The 25,401-nt window shown below is 36.1% G+C and overlaps 1 protein-coding gene and 2 long non-coding RNA genes across 7 annotated transcripts; 1 reads left to right on the top strand and 2 right to left on the bottom strand.

Annotated features, from left to right (window-relative positions):
- Positions 1 to 4,809: 4,809 nt before the first annotated feature.
- Positions 4,810 to 13,285, bottom strand: LOC113687035 (major facilitator superfamily domain-containing protein 12). Of its 2 annotated transcripts, none has more exons than XM_089198069.1 (12): positions 13,199 to 13,285; positions 12,122 to 12,646; positions 11,612 to 11,720; positions 11,247 to 11,351; positions 10,354 to 10,414; positions 9,537 to 10,162; positions 8,614 to 8,706; positions 7,882 to 7,974; positions 6,799 to 6,972; positions 6,507 to 6,604; positions 5,805 to 5,938; positions 4,810 to 5,237 (listed from the first exon to the last, which is right to left on the bottom strand). In XM_089198069.1, exons 2-12 carry the CDS (start codon positions 12,619 to 12,621, stop codon positions 5,188 to 5,190), a joined length of 2,043 nt encoding a protein of 680 aa, XP_089054195.1. In that variant the 5' UTR covers positions 12,622 to 12,646; positions 13,199 to 13,285; the 3' UTR covers positions 4,810 to 5,187. The 2 variants fall into 2 exon arrangements, with proteins under 2 accessions (XP_089054195.1, XP_089054194.1); XM_089198068.1 differs by having other exon boundaries at positions 11,229 to 11,351.
- Positions 13,286 to 14,946: 1,661 nt separating this feature from the next.
- On the top strand, positions 14,947 to 23,821 carry LOC113687032 (uncharacterized). Of its 4 annotated transcripts, none has more exons than XR_016184181.1 (5): positions 14,947 to 20,588; positions 20,941 to 21,089; positions 21,213 to 21,900; positions 22,566 to 22,634; positions 23,688 to 23,821. It is a non-coding gene; the product is annotated as an uncharacterized LOC113687032 (long non-coding RNA). The 4 variants fall into 4 exon arrangements; XR_016184182.1 differs by lacking the exon at positions 23,688 to 23,821 and adding an exon at positions 22,813 to 23,006; XR_016184180.1 differs by lacking the exon at positions 23,688 to 23,821 and having other exon boundaries at positions 14,949 to 20,588; positions 22,566 to 22,766.
- LOC149050520 (uncharacterized) lies at positions 22,900 to 24,929 on the bottom strand. The gene is made up of 2 exons (XR_016184184.1): positions 24,538 to 24,929; positions 22,900 to 23,917 (listed from the first exon to the last, which is right to left on the bottom strand). It is a non-coding gene; the product is annotated as an uncharacterized LOC149050520 (long non-coding RNA).
- Positions 24,930 to 25,401: the final 472 nt, after the last annotated feature.

The following is a 25,401-nucleotide window of genomic DNA, read 5'->3' on the forward strand; positions in this document are numbered from 1 at the left end:
GCAAGATATGTGATAATGATACAATATTGAATTTGCTTTCGATGAAAAACAAACATTAAAGATGTAACAATAATTGCCATCAAGTTTAACCACCCCGTATATACAGATATGTTATTTTCTTACAGCAGTTCATCACAGTTAGGTTGTATTCTCCTTCCTTCTTGGTTCCTGTTCTGTAAAGAAAATAACAAGAACACTGAATATTTCATGATTGTAATAAGTTTCAAGAGCTTTACTTCGAGTACTTGTGTATTTCCCGTCTCGTCACTAACACCTTATGTCAAAAGTAAACAATGCCAGAATATGAAGTTAAAAAGGAAGAAGATTAATTTGAAAAGCATCAGCGTTATGCGAGCGAAAATCTGGACTCGCTTTGATGAACCTCCATAATATATATTGGCAAATTGACTTCAATGCATCAAACGAAATTTTTGAACGGAAATATTGACACTGCTGATACTCAGCCAAGTTTCAGTAGAAGTTATATCACAAACAGCAGTATTTCGGTGATGAATGTATCTACTCTATATTTTAGAGAATGCTCGAACTAGTTCATTTCTACTGCAATCTCTTCATGTAGCAAGATTTGCATTCTTTTTTCATTTTGTTTTTATTCTCTTTGTTCAAAAACAGGAATTCATATGGTCCCAATCTTTCGAATACTTTCGGATCGACCATGTTTTCTTTTCCAATCAAATTACGATTGTTTTTTGACCTAGGAGCAAGATTTGCATTCTTTTTTCATTTTGCTTTTATGCTCTTTGCTCAAAAACAGGATTTGCATTCTTTTTACATTTTTCAAAAACAGCAAGATTTGCATTCTTTTTTCATTAATGTTGATTACATTTGGGTTGGAATTTTTTGCATATCTGAGCTCACTATCAAGAAAATGACCGTTCTGAGAACGGTATTCATCTTAGTTAGGATGTAGATTACAATGTTACACACCTATAAAAGGTGCTTTTAACGTCTTTTTTTATTATTAGAGTTTCCTGGGATTTCGCACGGTCTCGATCTTTTGCTAAATTTCGATCAATTCGCAACCTTTTGCGCAAAGGTCTCTTGGTTAAGGACACGCCTAAAGCGATGCCACGGTTCTAATTAGTTTTAGTTGCTAGAAGCGCTAAAAAGCTGGCCACACTCTTGATATTTGAGCCTTCTTGTTACAATTCCCATTTACCACCACGTGCACGAACTCGTCTAATGTCTGCTAAAAAACTGCATTTCACATTTTTTCCCGCCGACTGTTTGATGAACTTGAAAAATGATCTCTAGCAGCAACTGAGCAGGGAACAACTGCGAACGCACGTCGCACGTAATTCCCCCATCCTTGGCAATCAGAAGACGCACGAGAGCAAAATATTTCAATTCAATTTTTACGCTGAGAAAAATAAATATGATGAGAATCACCCTTTCCAGTAAGTATGAGCACGAGTATCTTAATATCGATGACTGAGTTATCCAAATAGAAATCTATCACTGAGAAGTAACACTTACGTTAAATGGACATTCAATTTGTTTTAATAAATTGCTGACCATGTCAGTGTCAGTCTTCATCAATTCTCGAGCCTTTGTTACTTTCTTGTTGTTTCATTAGAACATTACTTTGATTTGCATGTTTCTGGAACACTTTCTCATACAATTTCGAGATTATGCACCATTAAAACGAGACTTGAAAGGAAACTAGATATTCCTACGAAACACATCGGCAGAAATATTGAACAAGATGGCGGCCGCGCGTGCGTATTTCGTCCATAATGGCGTCCAAATAATATAAGAAACTGTATGGAAATTTGTGAAATTTCTAAAATATAACAATCAGGAGCAGGAGCTCATGGTCCCGTCTGCTCTCGATCGAGACATATTCAGTACTGATTCTGCTATTCATGAAACCTCACAGCCAGTTCTTTTGTCATTGATCGTTGACCTAGATCGCCATACAGTTCTTCAAAATCCGTCGTTCTCCATCCCAAACACTCGCCTATTACAGGAAAGTGCATCAATAAAGTCAATTGCTCTCGATCGAATTGACTGCTACAGAGTTCGAAGCTTCCAAATATCCTGTAAAATTGCCATTTCCTCCCATCAAAAAACTTCCCAACGCGCCAGAATATCCCTTATTTTCCATGTTGAATAAGTGACGAGACACAATGTTGAAAACTATGACTGAAATAGTTAAACACGAGCAACGCTGATCTTCGAATCGTCGGCCATATTTGTTTATGTTCTTGTAGGGAAATAAATTAGTTCTCAGGTCCTTTTCGGAATAAAAATATGCCAGGCATTGAATGCTTCATGTGAAAAATTACCTAGAAAATCAGTTCTCCACGAAAAAAGTCCCTCGATTTCGGCCAAGCCATATTTCTCCACTAGGGTATACCATAAATTAAAAACATCGGTCGCAGTGTCACGCAACATTGCGTGATTTTCGAAACGTGACATTCAGTTGCTGCATTATTTTGAAACTTAGAAACTACATGGCCCTGTATTAATAAAAGAAGGTTTCGTTAGCAAGCACCGTTCACTTCAACATAAGAAGAACCTAATAAATCGCTCTTTCACTTTTTATCTCATTGCATAAATTATTTAGCCACAACGAGAAAAAATTAATATACGCACGAGTTGGAGCCATTCCTGTCAGCGGTGAAATACAGGAATGGCTCAAGTCTCTGATCGTCCGCCTAAACTGACTAAATGAGTTTTGTCAGCGGAGCTTGGCAGCGGATAACTTTTTCATCACCGGAATATCGCTGAACGAACTCGCTGAACAAGATAGACTCTGCCTTCTCTCTGTTATATAAGTAGCTTACATATACATATTCTTGTTTGACACATCGGTGTTTTCACATTGATATTTCATTGTTCCGCCTCGAGACACGCGGTTATCAATACTCACGAACAAGGAGTTAAGATATAACTTATTAACTTTCACTATTTTTATCATCCAATCACAGATCGGAGCAATTCCTGTATTTAGTCGCCAGTAACTGTTGCATTGCCCGCCATCTTGTTTCCCTAGGGAGCGGTCTGGGACCCCGTGTTTAGTGATCGGTTAGTAGTCTTGTGCTTACGCTTATGCTTATTTTTATTTATTTATTTTTTTTAACATTTTTTTTAATTTTCACTTAAAGCACAAATAGTAGAGTAATACAAACAAATACAAAGTTAATTACACTAACGCTTACGCTACTCACTAACATTAATTACGAAATACTGCGTTACATTACATTCACAGTCGGCTAGATTTAATTTATGTTGTGGTTATATAATAATATAAACCTAATTTGTACAGATACTTCTACATCAAATTCCTTTTTTGGTAGAACGACTGTATATACAACTGCGTCTATAACTGTTAATACCCGATACTCATCTATTGAGTTACAATAACATGTTTTCCCATGTAACATGTTACGCTTATGCTTATGCTAACCGTGTCCTCACTGGAAATAACAACGACATAAGCATAAGCCTAAGCATAAGAAGAACGCAAGGTTTTGATATTCTTATGCTTATGCTTATGTCGCGGTTGTCCTCACTAGCGCATAAGCATCTTATGCTTATGCTTGTGTCGCTAGTGAGGACCGGGCTTAAGTAGTACTTGGTATGGTAGTGCGCCTTTATCTCGGTGACCAAAATATTAAGATAAACTAACCAAAATAATGTACTTTTCTGCATTGAAAACTTACTAGTTGATGCTGAACATGACTAAAAATTTGTCAATTTTGTATTTCACAGAACATTTATTGTTACACTGTTGCTTAACAGGTTTATTTTAATGAAGGACCTAATCGTCTCTCGACGGACATTCTGATAAGAATATCGTTCACTTATGATGAAAATGAATTCTGTTTCATACCGGTACATGGCATTAAAACAAAATGTTATTATAACAGTTCTGCCGAAAAATCACCTCAGTTTACCAGCCAAGACACAAAAGGCGGCCGATCGCAATTAAATGCGTCTTTTTTCTCATCATCATATCATATCTTGTTAACAATGGACAATGTTTGATTAAATAACGCATTTGAACGCCGAAAGAAGGAAACTCCAAAAGACTGGAGGATTGGAACAAAGTTGAAGACTCATTTCTTTCTGTGATAAAATCTCACAGGCCTACGTGTCAAATTTATCAGAAAATATTTTTTACGTTAGAATTATAATTGAAGGTATTTATAAACGATTAAATTAGTTTTCAGTTAATCATTCAGTTTATAAATAGTTCCCACGACACTTTCATTCACACGTCAACCGGCCAGAATATTCGAGTCCCTTTCCATGTAAGGCATTGAGACTATCAGTACAAAAGAGATATAATAGATTATCGAGACGTTATTGATATTGGATTCAATTAAGGCCACGAAAACAAAACTTTGCAATTGAAAAGTGGATTTCGCGTACCTGTGGCAAACTTCATCTTAAACCGCCCTTGAAGCTGGTGAAGACGTGATTTTCATTATCCGTTGACTTAAAAATTTCTCCTTGCTTAGGAAAAATTCCCTCCTTTTTGTGAATATTATGTGATATTACAAGAAGTATTGACCGGTAAGTCTCATATTTCTTTCTGAAGAATAGATTCATGACAGTTACTCTTATTTTTAGAAAATATCCGATATCATAAACTTTGAGATCTCGGTTGCTCGAGAACGCAGTTACATGGTTGTGATGTTTATGCTTGATCTATCAGCAATTTAAAATACCTCATGTCTGCTGGTTTGTTTAGATCGGGTACAATGCAGTAAGGAACCGTTCCTCGAATAAGCAACATTTTGATATGTTATAAACACAATCATTTGGCAACCAAACATGTGACTGACACTCTTTATTATGTAAAATGTGACCAAGAAAATGCATTTCGTTATATTTCAATACTAGAAAAAGATCTAAAAGAACAGAGATTATCCGTGAAAAATAGCATAACAACTTTTTCACGAGACAAAATTTTAAATGAAAAATGCTCAAATCTGTCTAATTTTAATAAAACAATTTATCATATGGTAATCGGTCTGCGATACCGACAATCCTTTTACAAGCGCCAAACTCGTAACTAAGGCAATAGAAGAGAACGACAACACAAGCTTGAAGTTACTGTCAGTATTGTAGGGAATACAACTGAGGTAAACGTAATTTAATGCCAGCAAGTTCAGCCAGTCAGCTCTCGACATGTCATTTCCTTCTAACAATACATCACAGATGGGTTGAAAAGCCTGAGTCTGTTACAGTCTCCTTTTCGGTTCCTGTTTAGTAACGCGTAAAAAAATAGGAAATAAAAAATTGAACCTTTAATCATTAATAATATTAATAGCTAACGATTCTGGCTATGCCTCGAGCATTTGTGTAATTAGATTTTTTAAAGGTTTTATCATTATCTTATCTTGAAGATAAACCATACTTGAGTGTAACGCAAATGTGTTAATTGCACAGTTTGGCGGGAATGTGGAAAGGGAGGGGGGGTGGGGGTCTCTAGGATTTAAGAAACCGCCTTTCGAGCTTAGAAAGTGACTCTAATTTTGAAGAGGGAGAGAGGGAGAGTATTGTAATTGAAGTCCCTTGAAATAAGATCTTCACTTTTGAGAAAAGAAAAGAAACTTGAGCACAAAGCGATCCCCATAATCTAGGGAAAAAGGGAAGAGTCTGGAATTGTTCTGCTTCTCAGTTGCTGACACTCTAACTATGCATGTTTTGTTTAATTCTTCTTCCTTCTCTTCAGGAAGTGAACCTTTATTACGCGATTCTTTGGAGTTCACCCATATACAACTACACGTACAAACACGCCTCTAAGTCACCTAAAAGCTTCATCTCACCTTTTTTCCCGCGGATTGTCTCGTTAACTTGAAATATTATTACAATCAGCAAGCTAAAAGTAGCGAGTGAGCTAGGCACCAATGAGAACACATTTTGTACGTAACTCCTACACTCCTCGCAATCGGCAGATGCACTAGGAAAAAGAACGAAGCATTCCAAATGTTTACGTTCTGGAAAATATTTCTAAAGAGAATAACTCTTTTTTGATAACGGTATTGACATCGATACCCGAGTTATATGAAAGCTATTTATCATCTTGAGTATCTATTTTGCTTTAGTAATTCTTCTGAATAGCCCTCGGGCGTAATTATTTTTTCGAATGAAAATTCCCCTTCGTTTACTCAAAATTTATCTTGAGCCTTTGTTGCCTCCTTTTGTTTCATGAGAATATCCCACTGATTTTAATACTCCTGGAACGCATTTTATGCGCCATAAAATGCTGGTGGAAGTTACTGTTGAACAGGATGGTAAGGACGAAGGATGAACAGAAGAAAAGACTAATAGCAGCAGCGTTGAATAACAAGAAGAACAAAGAGTCAAGAAGAAGAACATGTATAACACCGAAAAAACTACGGAAGAACAAAGAACAACGAAGAAGAGAAGAATAAACAGGCTGGGAAGTCATATTTTGTTTCAAAATCACTTCATATTTTTCAGGGATGAAAATAATTCTTATCTGAAAACAAAAAATCCAAATTTACCTTCCTTCGGGAAATAAAACTTGTATGACGATATAAAGAGTTCCTGAGGTCAGATTGGAGATGGCACCTACGACAGAAATCACAAAGCCAGAGCTGCCCTGCAGGAAAATTGATTCAACAAAAAGGATTAGTTTTAAAGCAGAAGAAAGGTGAAAAAAATATTAATTAATAAATATACTTTTCGTAGCGTGGTCTTACAATCTTAGTACTATAGGACAATTAGATTTGTATAGTTGTCATAAGTTCTATTAAAATTTAAATGATAGCCAAAATAAAGAGTTCTCCAACTTACGTTGTTGTCTCCAATAAGTTCTGTTGCAAAACCAAGGGCATTAACAAGCATGGCGGAGGACCCAAACCCCAGTAGAATGACGGCCGGGTAAGTGAACACTCTCGATGACTGGTTAATACGCAGAAACCACATACACGACCCAGTCACGGTCAGAGCAGCCACAATGAAGGACCACTGAAACAGGATGAGGAGCTTCAACAGATAGCTAATACATATATCATTAAATTCTCGTTTTCGAATTCCAGTTTTCTGATCTCAGTGCTGGTCACCAGCCTATATACCAAATAACTTTATATGGAAAATAACCATCTGAGCTTTCCTGAGCTGGGTTAAGAAATACTAGTCAATGTGATCTCGGTAATAATAAAAAAAAAGCTTAAGTAAAACTACGATATGACACTATAGGTACGTAACGTTAAGGTTTTTGAAAAAATTACAGCTAAATTCAGGGATTTATGGTATAGAAAAAATATAGCCACATCAGGCAAAAACAGCTGGTTACCTCAAAAAATTTCAGGATGACTCACAAATTTTCCCTAAAATTGTCCCCTCTGGCTAGACTTTAGTTACAAAGCTTATTCACTCGTCTCACTCCGTTTGCTACCAGCAAAACATTTGTTAATATGCAAATAGCTTCTTGATAAGCTGGAAGTTTTAGAAATTAATCCTTGAATCAAACATGTGGAGCAGGAAATATTGAGTTCAGTATATCTAAGTGAGGGTTGTCTCGATCGCCTCATTTTCGATTTCGTGGAAAAAAAACAAAACAAACAACAATTGGACAAACTGTACAGAACTTAAACGCTTGTTAACTAGCTGGAACCGAAAAACACTGTCTAATGCATGCTTGTCTCAGATGAATTCTTGCGCGTGCCCTTGCAAGAACGTTTTTTGGATTTTAAAACAATTTATTTTGTGTCGTGGTCAGCGTTTGAATTTCATTCAGCTCCGGCTTGTTGGCGTTTCAGACCAGACACAAAGAGGGTAATTAAATTGCTATTCGGTTATCAGCTTTCAATCTTGTTCACGATCATCGCTTACATTAGAAAATTACCTGAAAATAGTTTTATTTCTTTTCATTACCTTCTTTCCTACTTTTCCAGAGAGCTTCCTTGATATTTGAGAGGACAATGTGGCGTTTATTAACAATATCAAAGGCAGATTGGCAATCGCTTCCTTCAAAAAAAGCACAAACGTCTGAGGTTATAGAAATTACAACCTAAAACCTGAAGGAGGTTTGTAGTCATCATGAGGATTATTTTTCGCTCTTTGGTAATGCCTAAACCAGCATCAAGTCGTTCTTACCTTGTAACTTTTTGCTCTTAGTAAAAGTGGGGCATTGACAGAGTAAGTTTCTTGGCAATAAACAGTAGAGTATGAACGCTAACAGGAAAGCGATTCGGGGCCGGGTGTTTTACTCGTAGTCTAACCTGAGCAGTAATTTGGCACAACTACTCCATATTTCAATTCTTTCAAATGTTTAATAAATTAAATGATGATCTTTCTGCCTCTCTGCCTCTCTGTCTGTCTGTTGTGTGTTTCTACCTGTCCGCCTGCCTGCCTGTCTATTTGTCTGTCTGTCTGTCTGTCTTTCCATCTGTCTACCGGTCTGTCTGCCTGCCTGTCTGTCTCTCCTTCCGCCTTACTGTAAAGTTGGCTAGTTGACGGTGGAGAAGGAAGAAAGGAAACGAGAATGAACGAGTAACCAGGTAATTGTTTAACCATTGCAGAAGATCGTGTACAACTTTTAGTATCTTTCAAGCCCAGAAAAATAAATCAACGAAATCAATTCCTTAAAAGTTTGCTGGTACATACTTTTTCAAATTGCAGTTTGTCAGTCAGGAGAAGAGGCAGGTAGGCGTAAAACACATCCTGTGAACCCTTTGTGCACGCGTAAATAATTGCGACCTGTAAGATAAGAGAAGTGATCTGCATTCGTACAAAGGTCACATCCAACCGTGCCATAAATTTACTTATAAAAATATACTAATTTACGACGTATTACCTGCACTAAAGTTTTTCCTACAATATAAAGACGGAGAATTATGTTCCGGAAACCTCTTTTTCTTTAACTACGTCATTATGAAATCCTGTGTGTGTAGAAATGTTTTACTTACGGCGTTTTTAGATTCCAAAAAGTATCCTTAATGTTCAAATTTTATCTTCCGAAGAGGCGGGAGACTGTGGATGCCGTCAATTGAAAGCAACTCAGTAACCTGGCCGCTTGCGCAAATTGCAACGCGAGGCTCACAAATAGCTGCCACATTGGTTATTGCAAGAAAAAAGAACTTTGTTTTTTTATTTAAAATATGCATTTTTCTGAACTTTTAATTGTGCAAAGAAATCACCATGAAAAGGAAAACATGAAGACTGAGACTTTTTTTTGTCACAGGTAAGAGGCCAAACATAGCGGGACTGCAATCGGTTTTTCAGCACCTTTATAGACCATTTTCGAGAAGTTAGGTTACCTTTTGAAATCTCATGGTCGGTGTCATAATCTGTCAAACATATTTTAATGGTGGAGAGAAAAATCATGTGGTTCCTGGTGTGTATTTCTCCCTGGATCATTTGCAATAGGCTCGCTTGAATTTCTTAAAATAAACTACTCAATTATGTTCATTTTTTTCTAGTGTGAAAGCTCAAGATTACATTGCAAGTACAAACGAGCGTTCAAATTGCATGCACACAAAACTTGAAATTAGGCAAAAACCTTTTCACTGTACCCAAAATTAAGTTACCTTGTACAAATGAGGATCTTTGAGCCAGGTTCTCACTGCCTTTCGTTTTGGTGGTTGAGCGGATTCAATATCAGAAGCAACAGATGGCGCAGCTTTTCCCTCATCCTGGCTAACATCTTGAGAATGTTGGTTAAGCTGTGTTTCTTTTGTATCGAATCCTTGATTGTCAACACCAGAGTTCAGTATGTGAACTTGGTTGTACACTTCTGACTTTTGTTGTCCATTTTCCATTACTCCCTGGCCATCCTCTTCGCTTATATCATTTACGAGTCTGCCATTGCTTGGCTTTGCATCGTCTTCTTTTGTAGAATCTTCTTGTTTTGTCATGAGTTTATCAAAGATGCTCATCATGAGGCTTAGTTTTTGCTCTTTAGGCAACGTCTTAACGAACGCCAAGTCGTCTTCACTTGTGACTGCCATTGGCACAACAGCCATATTCGGTGCAGGATCATGAATTTCTTTATCTAAGGTCTTATTTTCAGCAGCTTCCCTAGTTTCACTTCCTGCAAATATGGCCTCAAAAAAATTTTGGAAAAAACTCCTTTCCCTAACAGGACCGGTTTGTTCTTCAAATAATCGTCGACTGTGAATGACTCTATCTCGAACATTTTCCTTTCGCTGCTGATCTATGGGAAATAAGAAATCAGAAAGGGCGTCATATATCAATTTAAAAACATTAATACAAAAAGAAATCACATAACAGGTGAAAAGCTATGGAATAAAGAAATGTTTTAGGGAGTAAAATGAAAGGAAACATCGCTGTAAACAAAGCAAGCGAGTTGTTACACGGTATTAAAAATGATGAATAAGAACTCACATCTGTCAAAATACACCAATGAATGTAAGTCAACGGGTGATTGTATGAAGGAGGTTTTTCTCTGCAACAAATGTAAGCGGTACATCAATTAAATGAGATCATCAAAGATGAAAACAGAGTTTACAATCGTTTAATAGTTTGTTAAATAAAGCGCGCACTTCTCTCAAAAATTCAGTAGACATACAGATAGTCATGATAACGGGGAATCATAATTCCGGTAATTTTTTGAGCGAAATTTGGAATAAATCAGCACTCGCAAATTTTTCAAAGCTGCTTTAATAGCAGTAATCAGTAAACGGCTTGAATAGCAGTAATCTGTACACGAAGGCTATCACGCTCGTAATGTTCCCTGTCTTTCTTTTTACGAACCGTCACGAGAACTCCAGGCGAATTCTCCTCATAATGCCTCCGGTTTGTCCTCCTCAATACTTTCTTTACGACCGTTTTTGGTGGCCAAGATTTCCACATCTCTGGCCAATTCTTTGTCCTTTCTTAGGTGTTTCGTTTTTAGATTTCTCCTTCAAACCCTAAATTAAAACGTTCGACTTTCTCTCGACCTGTCTGCCATTTTGTTTTCATGTGCTATCGCAACTTACCAGTTAATCAATTTAATTTCAGCTTTTTGCACTGTTCGGGATAAATTGTCGTGTTCTCAGCCAATGAGCGTGCTCAAATTTTTTCTTTCATATTATTAAAAGGGAAACGATGGGCAAATGTCCATTTAATGTGTGGTTATTCAAGAAAGGTAGTTCCTTCTCTGTCTCTTTTCTTATAGAAGACAAATGAACGTTTCATCGTTTTTTCTCATGATGTAGAGTCAGAATAAACAATTTTACTGATCGGAACGTTTCGAATGCTAGTCTTCTAAAATTTACCATATAATCTCCAATTACCCTAGACCGCCTGTTTTTCCCTGAATCGTCTGAAGGTTCTTTGGTTCCAATATAGAAAATGGCAGAGCAAACCAGTCCGACTCCTGTCATGATCAGGGTTATCACCTGTAGATGAACAGACATCAGAACTGCAGTTAAGTGAGTTCAGTGATAGACACAAGAAAGATAAAGTTGTCTCACGCGATAATCCTAAATGGACATAAGCCCATCAACCACAAGCTGAAACCTCGGATACCCCTTGGTACTCTGTGTCTCAGCTGAAGGAATAGGAAGCTATACAGGAAGAAAGTAAATAGACAAAGAAATAACAGTGGAATAGTAATAGTCAGTAGCAGCACTAGAATCATGTGGATGTTATTAATTACCATGAAATCCATTGAGCTTTCTTTTGTTAATTGATCACGGCTATCTTTTCCAAGAATTAGCCATGCCACAAGGTAGGAAACGATGCCAGTTAAGTACATGAAACCCGTTCTGTTGATAAGAAGTCAACTGCGAGTGAGCTTTGAAAAATGTTAATACTTTGTAGAAACAAGAACGGCCTGAGGATTTACTAGTAAGTTATTAAGTGTAACTGTTTCGGAAAGGAAATGAACTTCGACAAAGACAAAACTACACAAGATTTGTCCGAAGTAAGATCTTGGGAAAACTTTAGACCCGAATACAGATATACCGACGAAACCGGGTAGTCACACATGATTCATAAAACCATTATCGCTATATTTATACTTGTCATTATGATTACTATCATTTTTAATCATTTTTAATACTATTATCATTATTACTATCATTGTTTTACTCAGTTCGAGTATAATCAACAAGTCCTAACATGGATATGAGTATATAAGTGTAGCGATCGAAAGAGTTTCACGAACCTCAAAGCAGTAAGTTTGGCGGCCTCACTTTGATCCTTTGCCAAAACCGGAATAATCGACAGGTGCGATATGTCAACGAAGTTGATGGAAAATGAGATTACGGTGGCGATGGAAAAGTAATACAACAACACCACCCACTCGCTGGTTCCACTGCCACAAACTAAACATTGGCTGAAAAATAGCGGAACACCGATTGTAGATGCAATAGTTCCAAACAAATGCCACGATTTTTTCTTTCCAAGCCTGCGTGACAGAACCGGAATCTTAACCTTATCACATAAAAAACCTGCCACTGGAGCAAATATTAATGCACCGACAAAAAGACTGTAGAGAGTAATCAAGCCGGCATTGGTTGCAGAAATGCCAACAACTCTCATGAGAAAAATCATTCGGAATGACTGCAACAAGCGGCGAGTGACATCATTAATCACATGCCCCACTCCGCAGGAAAATTGCTGCAGGTAAGATAGGCCTTTCTCAGGATTTTTCTCGATCTCCATGTTCACATCCGCAAACACCAACGGCCTAAAACGGAATTAAGGGTGAGGAAAATAAAACAAACAAAAAATGGTAACTCTTAGTTTTTAGTCAACTTTTCAAACTGGGTAACCTCTACCATTTCAGGTATAACATCTTTACATCATTTCTCCAGATTATTTCATTAAATCCAGAGATTACAAAGAAAAACTTAGAGGACCAAGGGGACTGAAAGAAAACAAAATCTAACGAAATAATCTACCCTTAAACCTTGCGTACTTTTCGAGAATTTTTATAGGGTTGTTAAAGGTAACAGATAAGAGATATGAATAAGCCTAAATACGCAAAACAAATTGATTCAATTATTTGATTAATTCATTCGCTCGATTTTGCTTACTTTTTGTTATGAGCCTCCCGCTCCAAAGCCATCGGTATTTCCATCAGTTAATTAACCGATTAACCGATACCAAAAGCTGGATGTAACGAATGCATGCTTAATTTGCAATTACAAGACGATCCCAGCCTCGAAATGCACACTAGAAAACAATAATCGAACGCTTTAACTAATATTTAATTTCAAGTAACAATCACCATACTTACGAATAGGCTAATGATCCTTGAGAAAGTTCTCTGGTGTGGTGAAAGGGAGAATATTAAAATGTTATCATTGCACGGTGACAAGGGAAGATATTTATAATTTCTTGATGGTGATTATGAATTGTTCAAAAGATTGAATTACGTCAAAGAGGTCAGGAACCGGGAGGAAATTTGACACTTCATTTTTCATTTGAAGTAATCTGTTCATCGCACTGCTACAACAGAGGCTGAACATTTCCTGGCCCGTGTTGGTATTACTGCGACGAAAAGTATTGCAGAACGCAGACCTAACAGGATAGTATAATTTCTCAAAATTGTTTCTTCAGATGATGATAATGACGATGGTAAGTCATTAAAACATTCAGAAAGTTCCCTGGTGTGGTGAAAAAAAAAAACGTTAAAATGTTGTCATTGCACGGTGACAAGAGAAGATATTTATACTTTCTTAATGGTGATAATGCATTGTTAAAAAGAATGAATTACGTCAAAGAGGTCAGGAAGCAGGATGAAATTTGACCCTTCATTTTTCATTTGAAGTAATCTGTGCATCGCACTGCTTACAACCAAGGCCGAACATTTCATGGCCCGTGTTGTTATTACTGCGACGAAAAGTATTGCAGAACGCAAACCTAACACTGAGGATAGTATAATTTCTCAAAATTGTTTCTTCAGATGATGATAATGACGATGATAACTCATTAAGACATTCAGAAAGTTCTCTGGTGTGGTGAAAAAAAAACGTTAAAATGTTGTTATTGCACGGTGACAAGAGAAGATATTTATACTTTCTTAATGGTGATTATGAATTGTTCAAAAGAATGAATTGCGTCAAAGAGGTCAGGAAGCGGGATGAAATTTGATCCCTTATTTTTCATTTGAAGTAATCTGTGCATCGCACTGCTACAACGAAGGCTGGACATTTCATGACCCGTGTTGGTATAACTGCGACGAGAAGTATTGCAGAACGCAGGCCTTACAGGATAGTTTAATTTCTCAAAATTGTTTCTTTAGATAATGATAATGATGATGTTAAGTAAGACGTGTTCTTTTGAAAAAGTGCCAAATACTTTCGTAAAGACAAGTTGTGGTTATTCATCGTGGTGAATAACAATAAAAGCTAAGTTTTTCGTTTGACTCACGATGTTGTCACGTGTGATGTAGATTGCGACGTTTCGACCGCATACTGCTGGTCTTCTTCATTTTATGTTCCAAACAACTCTTTATTTTCTTCCATGCTCGAGTGAACTAAAATCAGATCAGATTCATAATGGTAGTACTGTAGTTGGGTAGAACCACCCAACTACTATTCTACTGGCCCCATATAATATCCAATAGTTTCGTGGTAATAGCATAGTCAAGCGTAACTCATCATTCCACCTTCATGTATTTATCTCTTATCATCGAAGCGTGACAATAACACTTAATTTAGTTCGTAACTACCAAGTTGATGGTTCTTGCTTCTAATTTTGAATATAGTAGGTTGTGTGAAGTCACGCGCAACTCCCTATATCCCACGCATTTATCTCAATGAATGAACAGGAAGTTGTTTATTTTAAACTCGTGAATTGCGGATGCGTAACACGAGTTATTGAGGGTAATGGGAAAATGCGGTCGCTCGATCGCTCGTTGGGTTGTAAACATTATGCAAATTAAGCACGTTTGCTATTTGCTTACCTATAAATTGCTGTGCATGTTTTTTACAGCTCCTTGAATACGTAAGACCGTACAGAAAATTTTGAAAGCTCAGCTATTCACAGATTTTCTGTGCAAAATTGCACGCAGTCGTTCAGCTGGAATTTTTATTACGTGTGTGTAATGACAGCGATATTCAGACATGGTTTGATGCTACTCTGGTTTACAGATTTAATGAATGTAACCGAAGAAGTTACAATTCATAGACCCAACGTTTCGACACTCCTGTCTAGTGCCTTCATCAGGGGTGATTTAAACGCTGTAACAAGAGGTACTTTTATATGATCACTAATTAGCGGCCTTTTTTTCTGACGAGGTGTAAATAGGCGTCAGAAGCAAACCGCCATCGTTACGATTTAAAGGAGCGTGGGCGGAGTTAATATGCCAAGTCTCCAAACAAAGGCGCTGGTGGTAACGCCAATTAGTGGAGATAATTTTAGAATTATCCCACCCAATTGTATGGTTAGTTAGGCATGTGTGCTCCGATAAAGCTGAATTTTCCTTTTTGCAAAGGAAAACCGCCTTTTGGTGCTCTTTTAAACGTGTACCAAACTGACGTTTGGTCTGTGCGATGTATTCGTTGTCACAGTCATTGCAAGGAATAGAATAGATGGCGTCGGTTCGTTGTTCTTTCGTAACAGGATCCATAGGTTGTAACTGGTTTTTGGCAGGTTTTTGTATAGCCATTTGCCTTCAGGACATTGGAAAAATATTTCCTCTCCTCAGCCTTCGAATCGAGTAAATCTCTTGATGAAAGGGAAGCAGCGACTGGTTTTGCTGTTTTTCCCTACATTCAGGGTGTTACGAAACCCATCAAGAGAATTTTGAATAGCCACAACGTTAAAGTTGCTCAAAAACCTTTAGGGCATATTTTCGCCAAACCAACTCAAATGCAATAGTTTACCAAATCAAATGCGATAGTTGTACACCACAAAATTGTTAAATGAGCCTGGGATGAAATGTTACTTGTTCTCGATTATATGTTGCCTAGCACATGACCAAAACTTACGCGGGCGGAGAGTCATCAATGTTTTCATTACTCGGGCTCTCCGAAGGAAACGCCAGAGTTATAAATTCGTATTATTCTATTGTTTTTTTTGCGTTCAGTCACAAAACGTGGTTCCACTTCGGTTGCGTGAAGTGTAAGCGCATGCGTAGAATGAACCCTAGAGCACATGGTTTAAAGCAATGGCTGCCTTCGTGGACAATTCCTTGCTTGATGTACGCGGAAGAAATTCGATGGCTACTACGCTCAATATACATACAAAGTCACACACCGTTCGCGGTAGACCCACACTAAAACTTGTGGAGCGTTTTGGGAACGGTTCGGTCCGCGAACTTTACGAGAGATCAATTTACGAGCGATCCTTTACGAGTGAACCTTCTATCGGGAAATATCAAGCGAAACCTGCTATATCAATGAGCTATCTCATATTATGTTTACATGTAAACACAATCGTGTATTTAGACGTGATCGAGAACCCAGTAGAGTACCAGAAGCTACTCTGAAACGTCTCAGAAGAAAGCGCAGAAAACCGAGGGAATTTGTTTATGAGTGTTTTCGTCCAAGTATACCGAAGTCCTCTTGGCTACGTCGTTATGTGAAGGTTAGAAGAGTTACAAAGAATGTTTGTAGGCTTCATACGAAGAGGGTAATATTAAATGAAGTTTCACGACATGAGAAGTAGTATTTGTTGAATTGTTCTGTGAGGGTATATCAAAGGATAATTAAGTTGAAGCATAGAGCAAGTCGGTATTTATCAATGTTTCTTATAATAGACCCATGTGTCTTTACAAGAGTCAGACACACGTATCAAACTATTGTAAATTTTAACTGAGTTCAGATATAGAGAAAAACCCCTGCACCATACAGCCAAGCTAATGAGTTGGTATTTAGACAAAATTCAGGACAACAATGTGTTGCAATGACTTTATGCTCTTTGATTTACAGTAACAAACAAGGAATCAATTCTGCTAATGATCTCGTGTCAATAATGAATATTGGAGCAAGTTGGTATTTATCAATGTTTCTTGTAATAGACCCATGTGTCTTTATAAGAGTCAGATACACGTATCAAACTATTGTAAATTTCAACTGAGTTCAGATATAGAGAAAAACCCCTGCACCATTCAGCCAAGCTAATGAGTTGGTATTTAGACAAAATTCAGGACAACAATGTGTTGCAATGACTTTATGCGCTTTGATTTACAATAACAACAAGGAATCAATTCTGCTAATGATCTCGTGTCAATAATGAATATTGGAAATCAGATGTATTCAAGTTTGTCTCAGTTAACTTTACGGTGGAATATGACGACAATTCCACAGTTCTCTCTGTTATCCTACAAAAGAAGAAGATCGAATGAAGAGACGAAATCACCGCCAACATGAATATTTCCCTTGGCGACAACGATAACATATATATGTCAACCTTTGTTTTACGTGAGTCAGATTCTGTTGAAATTTCATTCAAAATATTAACAAGAACTGATCATCCAAGAAACTGTAGAGAGAACATTGAACCTCATGTAATAACTTATGAATAATTCCTCGGTTAGACCCATTTGACGTTGTTTCCGATCAATACACAGGAAAAGAACACAGCATTGATACCAAATATTGAAACATCTCTATCATTTTGTTACAGTTTTGTTATACGTAATTCCAAAAATTGATGCTCTACCAAGAACACTCAATCTAGCTATATAATGTTGCAGTGGTTTCAGAGATTTTTCTATTAAAAACAATATGAACTATTGAACAATCTACTGATTTCTGACAACTCTCCTTGGGTGAACATTTGGCAACAAACTACGACTCGGTACCAATAATAGATTAAAAATTCCCTTCTCCTTGCAGTTAAAGGCAAATAAATTAGCTATTCAGGGTTCGTAAAAGCCTTGAAAATCCTTGAAAATCCTTTATTTAAAAATAAAAATTCAAGGCCTTGAAAGGACTTGAATTTGAAGACTAGGGCTTGATTTTGCAATGTTTTTTCTTTAGCAATTTCCAAGTTGAAAATTACAGTACTTTCATGGAAAAGCTGAGAAATAATGTTAAATAATTTTAAAATTGCTCATGCAAACCTTTCCAAAAGTGGTCCTTCAATTTTCTAAAACTTGGCCTTCCAAGTCATTGAAAAGTCCTTGAATTTCAACCTTTGGCATCTGTAGGAACCTTCTCCTATATGGTAATATATTATTTTGATTGTTGTCTAATACCATAACAACATTCATTACACTCCAGCACAAAAAATAAACACAAGTAGACTTATTCATGACCGGCAATGACGTTATTGCGTGACGAAAATAATAATGGCAATATGGCAGTCCCCTAAAGATAACTTCAGGTGTGCGATATCGAAAGCCTGAGTACACGCAGCTATGCGTCCAGTTAATAAAGTATTGCCTTGATTTTCCAATATTTACAATGAGAGACAGTAAACTTCACTTTCACCCGCATTTACTACCAACTTTTTCTTTTGAAGCATATACAAAAATGATATATGTTTAAAACACATGAATTCATCCACCCCTGTCAAATGTAATAGCATGATCATTTCAATTGTAATGCCTTCTTATCCCAACGTTTCTTTGCTACATTATTAGCGAACAATGAATTACTGCTCGTACTCTAAATATGACAATCAACCACAAAATTCCCTGACCAGATAACATTAAACATAATCCAAAAAAATCATGTAAGTCATCTGTCAGTTCACGACTTTGATTTATATAAGATTTTAAAGTAAAGTTTACTCCAAAAGTTTATCGAACATGGTGTAATTACTTTAGAGTGATCTAACATTTGAAATGTCCATAAGCGTACCTCATTATTCCATCATCATGTAAATATCACTTATCATCAAAGCATGAAAAGGAAACTTAATTTAGTTCGTAACTACCAAGTTGATGGTTCTTGCTTCTGATTTTGAAAATAGTAGGTTGTCTGAAGTCACGTCCAACTTCCTATATCCTATGCATTTACCTCAATGAATAAAAAGGAAGTCGTTCATTTTTTATGTAAGATTTTAAAATAAAGTTTGCTACAAAAGTTTATCGAAGATGGTGAGACTATTTTAGTGCGATCTAATGATTTGAAATGTCCATAAGCGTAACTTATAAACAACATAAAACTTGATGTTGTTCTGCTTTTCAATTTTGTTGTATTGCTTCACAGATACTGGAAATTCAATATTTGAATAATCTAATTTATTAATATATATATTTATATATTTTTTTATTATTATTCTTTTTATTGAATAATTTCTTACGTTTACATACAAAATAGAAATTAAGAAAGAAAAAAAGGGAAAACAACACACACACACACTTATATAGTACAAGTAGAAGAATTTATTAATATATATGATACTTGTAGTTTTTTCAAATTTTTTGAGGATCCTTATCTTGCGGTTTAACATGTGACACTATCGCAAACATTCATTGTCTTTGGTTTTAATGTTGATAGATCCTTTTGCGCAATTTATCAATTCAGATGGAAGTTTGATGTATAAAGATCTTTTTACAGCATTGTATTGCACAATATTTATCCAATGTCCATTGACAGATTTGATTGTCCATCCTGAGCACTGAGATATTCATGTTGTAATCTTGTTTGAATCTCTCGGTGAAAATTATAAGATCGTCTTCCAAATCAAAAACATTCATTACAGTTTTGGGTGCATTGTTGAAATAGGCTGTTTCATTTGATATACCATCTTGTGACATCTTTTCAAATGTGATGCGGATGGTCTCAACAAGTTTCAAACCTTCCGTTTCTTTCATTTCTTGTGTCAGACTGTATTTAATTGCTTTTCCTGCTTCCGTTTCCATGTTTTGCCTAATGGATCTGTATCATTTCTGATTGTTATTTTAAATGATTTGGTATATCCTTTGAGAGCTTTACTTTTTTCTTTTATTTTTGTTCTTGTTTTATTGTTCTTGGTTTGGGTGTTGGTTTCCATCCATCTCTAAATTCAAGTGGTGCATTGAGGAATAATATTATCTTTATATTCTTGCACCATCTGTTTGACACTTTTTTGTGGTGCTGGAATTGGTCCTAGGGTCTATCTGGTTTCACTTTTTTTTCCAACAATAATTTTATTAATTGAGACTAGGACAATTCTTCAAATATTTTTTTATTCAACATATTATTCGATTCGTTAATTTTCATCGTACTATATTATAATAAATAATTTATATATGTCTTATTTAATCCGCTTTAAAAATTGAATAAAACGTTTTAAAATAAGATTATTTTTGTGTATTTTTTGATGCTTCTTAATTTTTTATGTGTTCACCAAGTTTATAATCATGACTGTTATTACAAATATCACAATACCATTCTTTTTAGACATAAAGTTTGCTTTTGTTCTTCTCATTTTGTGTTGCCTCGAACTTTGAACTGTTTCCACATTCTCTGTTTTATCGTTCGGTTCCATCTTTCAACAATGCTTGAGTTTTCTTCATTTTCTGTTGAGTATATTATTATATCATGTTTATCTAAAAATTCTTTAAGATGTTTATTATAGAACTCCTTACCCTTATCAATCCACACGCATTGTGGTTGTCTCCCTTCTTTGAAGATGGTCTTAAATGCTTTAGTTTCAGTTTTACCTTTCTTGTCTTTTAAAGGTTTTGTCCAAGCATATTTGAACACATCAGTAACCATAAGCAGATAATTTTGCATATCAACAAGGTCTGCACTCCATATTTCATCAATCTGATTTACAATAACATGTCGTCGAGTAAAATCCCTCATCATAGGTTTGTGTAATTCCTCTCTTGTTGCCATCGTATTTCTTTACTCGACGGCTTTTTTTGTTTTTTGAAACACTAAGACCAACTTTATGTTTTGTGTTTATCATGTTTCGCGCCAAGAAATTTCCCCACTGTCTTTCATTATATGGAACTGCATCAAGAGCTTTGACCATTTTCGATCTGCTTCATTTTCGCACTTTTTGTTATCTTTGCATACAGAATAGTCAACATTATGCTGCTTTGGAATGGGATCTGTCAAGTATTTGACCAATGTTTTTGTCATATTTCAGTTGTTTGTCAAGTGGGTTGTATGGTCCTGTGTGTTTATGTCCAGAAAGTGTGAAACCTGATTTTGGTTTTGGTTATTTACCAATTGCTTTGTGGATATCAAGACTGCCACCTTTATATAATGGATCTTTTGGATCATTTACACCTTGAGGTGAGTACATACTCATTGAACACCATTTTGAATAATCAATCTGACCACTTTGATGAAGAGGATCTAATTTTTTTGATACGTATTTATCAGCAATTTCTCTTATCTTCTTTTTTGCAAAATCAGATTTGATAGTCTTTGAAGCACCAAGTCTACCAAGATCTGATATCAGCCTTTTACACCAGTTTTCAATGCCATTTCAATGTTTCCTACGAAACATAAACACGGCAGATTTAAGACGAAGATCTATTCAGAGATGCCTTGTCTGTATCGGTGGATCAAGCAGGAATTCAAAGTTACCATGTTTGTGGTCAATAATAAAAAGATATGGGGACTTCCCGATAAAAAGGGCACCTGATCAAGCTAATTTCAATGATTTAGTTATGACGGTGTTCTCTGAATGCTGGTGGAATTAATAGTTTGAACGCGACGGAGTAAGGACTCTCATTTAAGAATCTTTTTTCTGGTTCACCATTCTAAGTTTGTCTACGTTTAAGTAGTACGTGGTATGGTATGGCGCCTTTATCTCAGTGCCCAACATATTAAGATAAACTAACCAAAATAATGTACTGCTGAATATGATTAACAACTTGTCAATTTTGTATTTCTAGGAACCTTTATTGTTACACTATTGCTTTACAGGTTTATTTCAATAAAGGACCTAATCGTCTCTCGACGGACATTCTGAAAAGAATATCATTCACTTATGATGAAAATGAATTCTGTTTCATACCGGTGCATGGCATTAAAACAAAATAATATTATAACAGTACTGCTGAAAAATCACCTCAGTTTGCCAGCCAAGACACAAAAGGTGGCTGATCGCAATTAAATGTGTCTTGTTTTTCATCATTACTATTATTTTCAGGTCAGTTTTGCATTATTATTAGGTTCCCGCAATTCTGTTGTGCGCATATCAGTTAATATAATGAAGTAACACCTCATACTGTAGCTTGCTAAAAATAGAAAATGTTTGATTAAATAACGCATTTGAAAGCCGAGAGAAGGAAACTCCGATAGACCAGGCAATTGGAACTCAGTTAAAGACTCACTTTCTTCTTTGATAAAATCTCACAGGCGTACGTGTCAAGTGTATCAAAAAATCAACGTTTCTAAAACAGAATGCAGATTATTTTTTTTTGTTAGAATTATATATGAAGGTATTTATAAACGTTTAAAATGGTTTTCAGTCAACCATTCAGTTTAAAATTGTTCCCACGACACATTTATTTGCACGTCAACTAGCCAGAATATTCAAATCCCTTTCCATGTAAGGCATTGAGACTGTTAATACAAAAGAGATTTAATAGATTATCAAGACGTTATTGATATCAGATTCAATTTAGGCCACGAAAACAAAAGTTGCGACTGAAAAGTGGATTTCGCGTACCTGCGACAAACTTCATCGTAAACTGCCCTCGAAGCTGGTGAAGACACGAAGTGTATTCTCCTTTGACTTAAAATTCTCTCCTTGTTTAGGAACAATATCCTCCTTTTGTAAAGATTTTGCCACTCGTGCAATTACAAGAAGTAAAGAAGTATTGACCGGTAAGCCTCATATTTCTTTCTGAAGGATAGGTCCATAACAGTTACTCTTAGTTTTAGAAAATATCCAATATCGTAAACTTTAAGATCTCGGTTGCTCGAGAACGCAGTTACATGGTTGTGATATTTATGCTTGTTCTGTCAGAAATTTAAAATACCTCGTGTCTGCTGGTTTGTTTAGATCGGGTGCACTGCAGTACTGAACCGTTCTCCCACCAAAGCAACGTTTTGACGTGTTGTAAACACAACAATTTGACAACCAAACATGTTATTGAAACTCTTTATTATGTAAAATGTGTTTAAAAATGCATTTCGTTGTATTTCAGTATCAGAAAAATATCTAAGAGGACAGAGAGTATCAGTACTAAAAAAAAAAAAAAAATACCATGACTACTTTTTTTCACGAGACAGAATTTTCAATGAAAAATGCTCAAATCTGTCCATTTTTATCAAAAAAAAATTATCAGAAGATAATCGGTCTGCGATACTGACAGTCCGCTCACAAGCGCCAAGTTGATTAGTGAGAAAATAAAAGAGAAATACAACACAAGCTTGAAATTACTGTCATTATTATAGAGAATATAAATGAGGTAAACGTAATTAAATACCACCAAGTTCAGCCAGCCAGCATCTCAACATGTTATTTCTTCTAACAATACATTACAGATGAGTTGTAAAGCCTAAGTCTGTTCCAGTCTCCTTTTCGGTTCCTGTTTAGTGTTGGGTAAAAAATAAGAAATAGATCTGAAATTGAATCTTTAATCATTAATGATATTGATAATTAACAATTCTGGCTATGCCTGGAGCATTTATGTAACTCCTTCTATTATCTTATCTTAGAGATAAACCATAAACCGAGCATTAGCCCTTCGCTCTGACGAAGGGGTAACGTTCGAAACACCAGCCTTTAAACTCTTTACGGTGGCCAATTTACGTTATCAACTAAGTTGTTGATACGAAATTACCTTGTTATACTCTCGCACCGACGCAGCACCGCGGTTTTTCTATTAGAAATTTACCCCCTTTACAATTTTTTTAATTCTTCTTTCTCTTCAGGAAGTGAGCCTTTGTTTTATGATTGCTTGGAGTTCATCCATCTTCAACTACACGCAAAAACACGGCTTTAAGTCACCCAAAAAGCTGCATCTTACCTTTTTTCCCGCAGACTGTCAGGTGAACTTGAAAAATCACTACAAGCAGTCAAGCTAAAAGTAGCGAGTGAGCCGGGCACGAATGAGAACACATTTTGTACGTAACTCCCACACTCTTGGCAATCGGCAGATGCACTAGTAAAAAGAACGAAGCACTCGAAATGTGTACGCTTTGGATAATATTTCTAAAGAGAATAACTCTTTTTTAATAACTGTATTGACATCGATACCTGAGTTTTATAAAAGCTATTTTATCATCTTGAATATCTATTTTGCTTTAGTAATTCTCCTAAATAGCCCTTGGGTGTAATTATTTTTTCTAATGAAAATTCCATCCTCGTTTACTCAAAATTTATCTTGAGGCTTTGTCGTCTCCTTTCGTTTCGCGAGAAAATCCCATTGATTTTAATGCTCCTGGAACGCATCCTATGCACCATAAGATGCTGGTGGAATTTATTGTTGAACAGGATGGAGGAAGGAGCCTGGTAGGGACGAAGGATGAACAGAAGAAAAGACCAATAGCAGCAGCGTTGAATAACAAGAAGAACAAAGAGTCAAGAAGAACATGTATAACACCGAAAAAAAATTAGAAACGCGATAGAAAATGGACGAAGAAAGAAACTAAGGAAGGACAAAGAACAACGAAGAAAAGAAAAATAAACAGGCTGGGAAGTCACATTTTGTTTTAAAAATCCCTTCATATTTTACAGGGATAAAAATAATTCTTATCTCAAAGCAAAAAAATCCAAATTTACCTTCCTCTAGGAAATAAATCTTGTATGACAATATAAAGAGTCCCTGAGGTCAGATTGGAGATGGAACCCTACGACAGAAATCACAAAACCAGAGCTGCCCTGCAGAAAAATTGATTCAATAAAAAGGACTAGTTTCATATCAAACTCATGGGGTACAAATAGTCTTAACATGAATGTAGGAACCACGCCCACTTCAACACCCCACTCAAATCGAGTGTAATTTTCGAATGTTTTACCATCGTGCGGATTCTCTACTGAAAAAGCGCTCAATTTACCTCTGAAATATTAAACTATAATATTGTGGCTTTCTATTTCGCTAATTTTCTAACTTGAAGGTAAAGTTTTTCCCTCGTCATTTTTACCTTTTCTCCGAGCGGTTGCGTGAAATTAACAAGGCGTTTTAGATCAAAACACGACCGAGCGAAGGGTCTCGGGCGATATCTCTTTTACGCAGGCGCAAATTAAAAATGTACCGCCAAAATAAAAAAGAGGAACAAATTTCCTTTGTTTTGATATGTAAAGTGTCGAACAAAAAACAGATTTACCTTCGTCAAATGACGTTTCAAAGCAGCTGTATCTTCCTCCTTTTGATTTTTCCTGTTTTGTAAGTGTGAAAGCAGTAGGAGAGGGATCGGGAAACTCAGAAAGCGCTTCGGGAATTCATCTGCCATCGTTTACTTACAAGATAAACAAGTAAGATTTGTGAAGTTCGTTGAAGTATGAAGTCTAAATAAATGCCTTTTTAAAGCTTGTTTGCTGGATTTTTCGTAAACTTCCCAGATTAATTTTTCGTTTCCGCTTACTAGTCTATACTATTTCAAAGCAATATCAAGACGAAGACGGAGAACCATGAGTCGGTCCTTT

This window comes from Pocillopora damicornis, chromosome 2 (assembly GCF_964200805.1).
Source record: "Pocillopora damicornis chromosome 2, jaPocDami1.2, whole genome shotgun sequence".
In the NCBI taxonomy this organism is placed as follows: Eukaryota; Metazoa; Cnidaria; class Anthozoa; order Scleractinia; family Pocilloporidae; genus Pocillopora; species Pocillopora damicornis.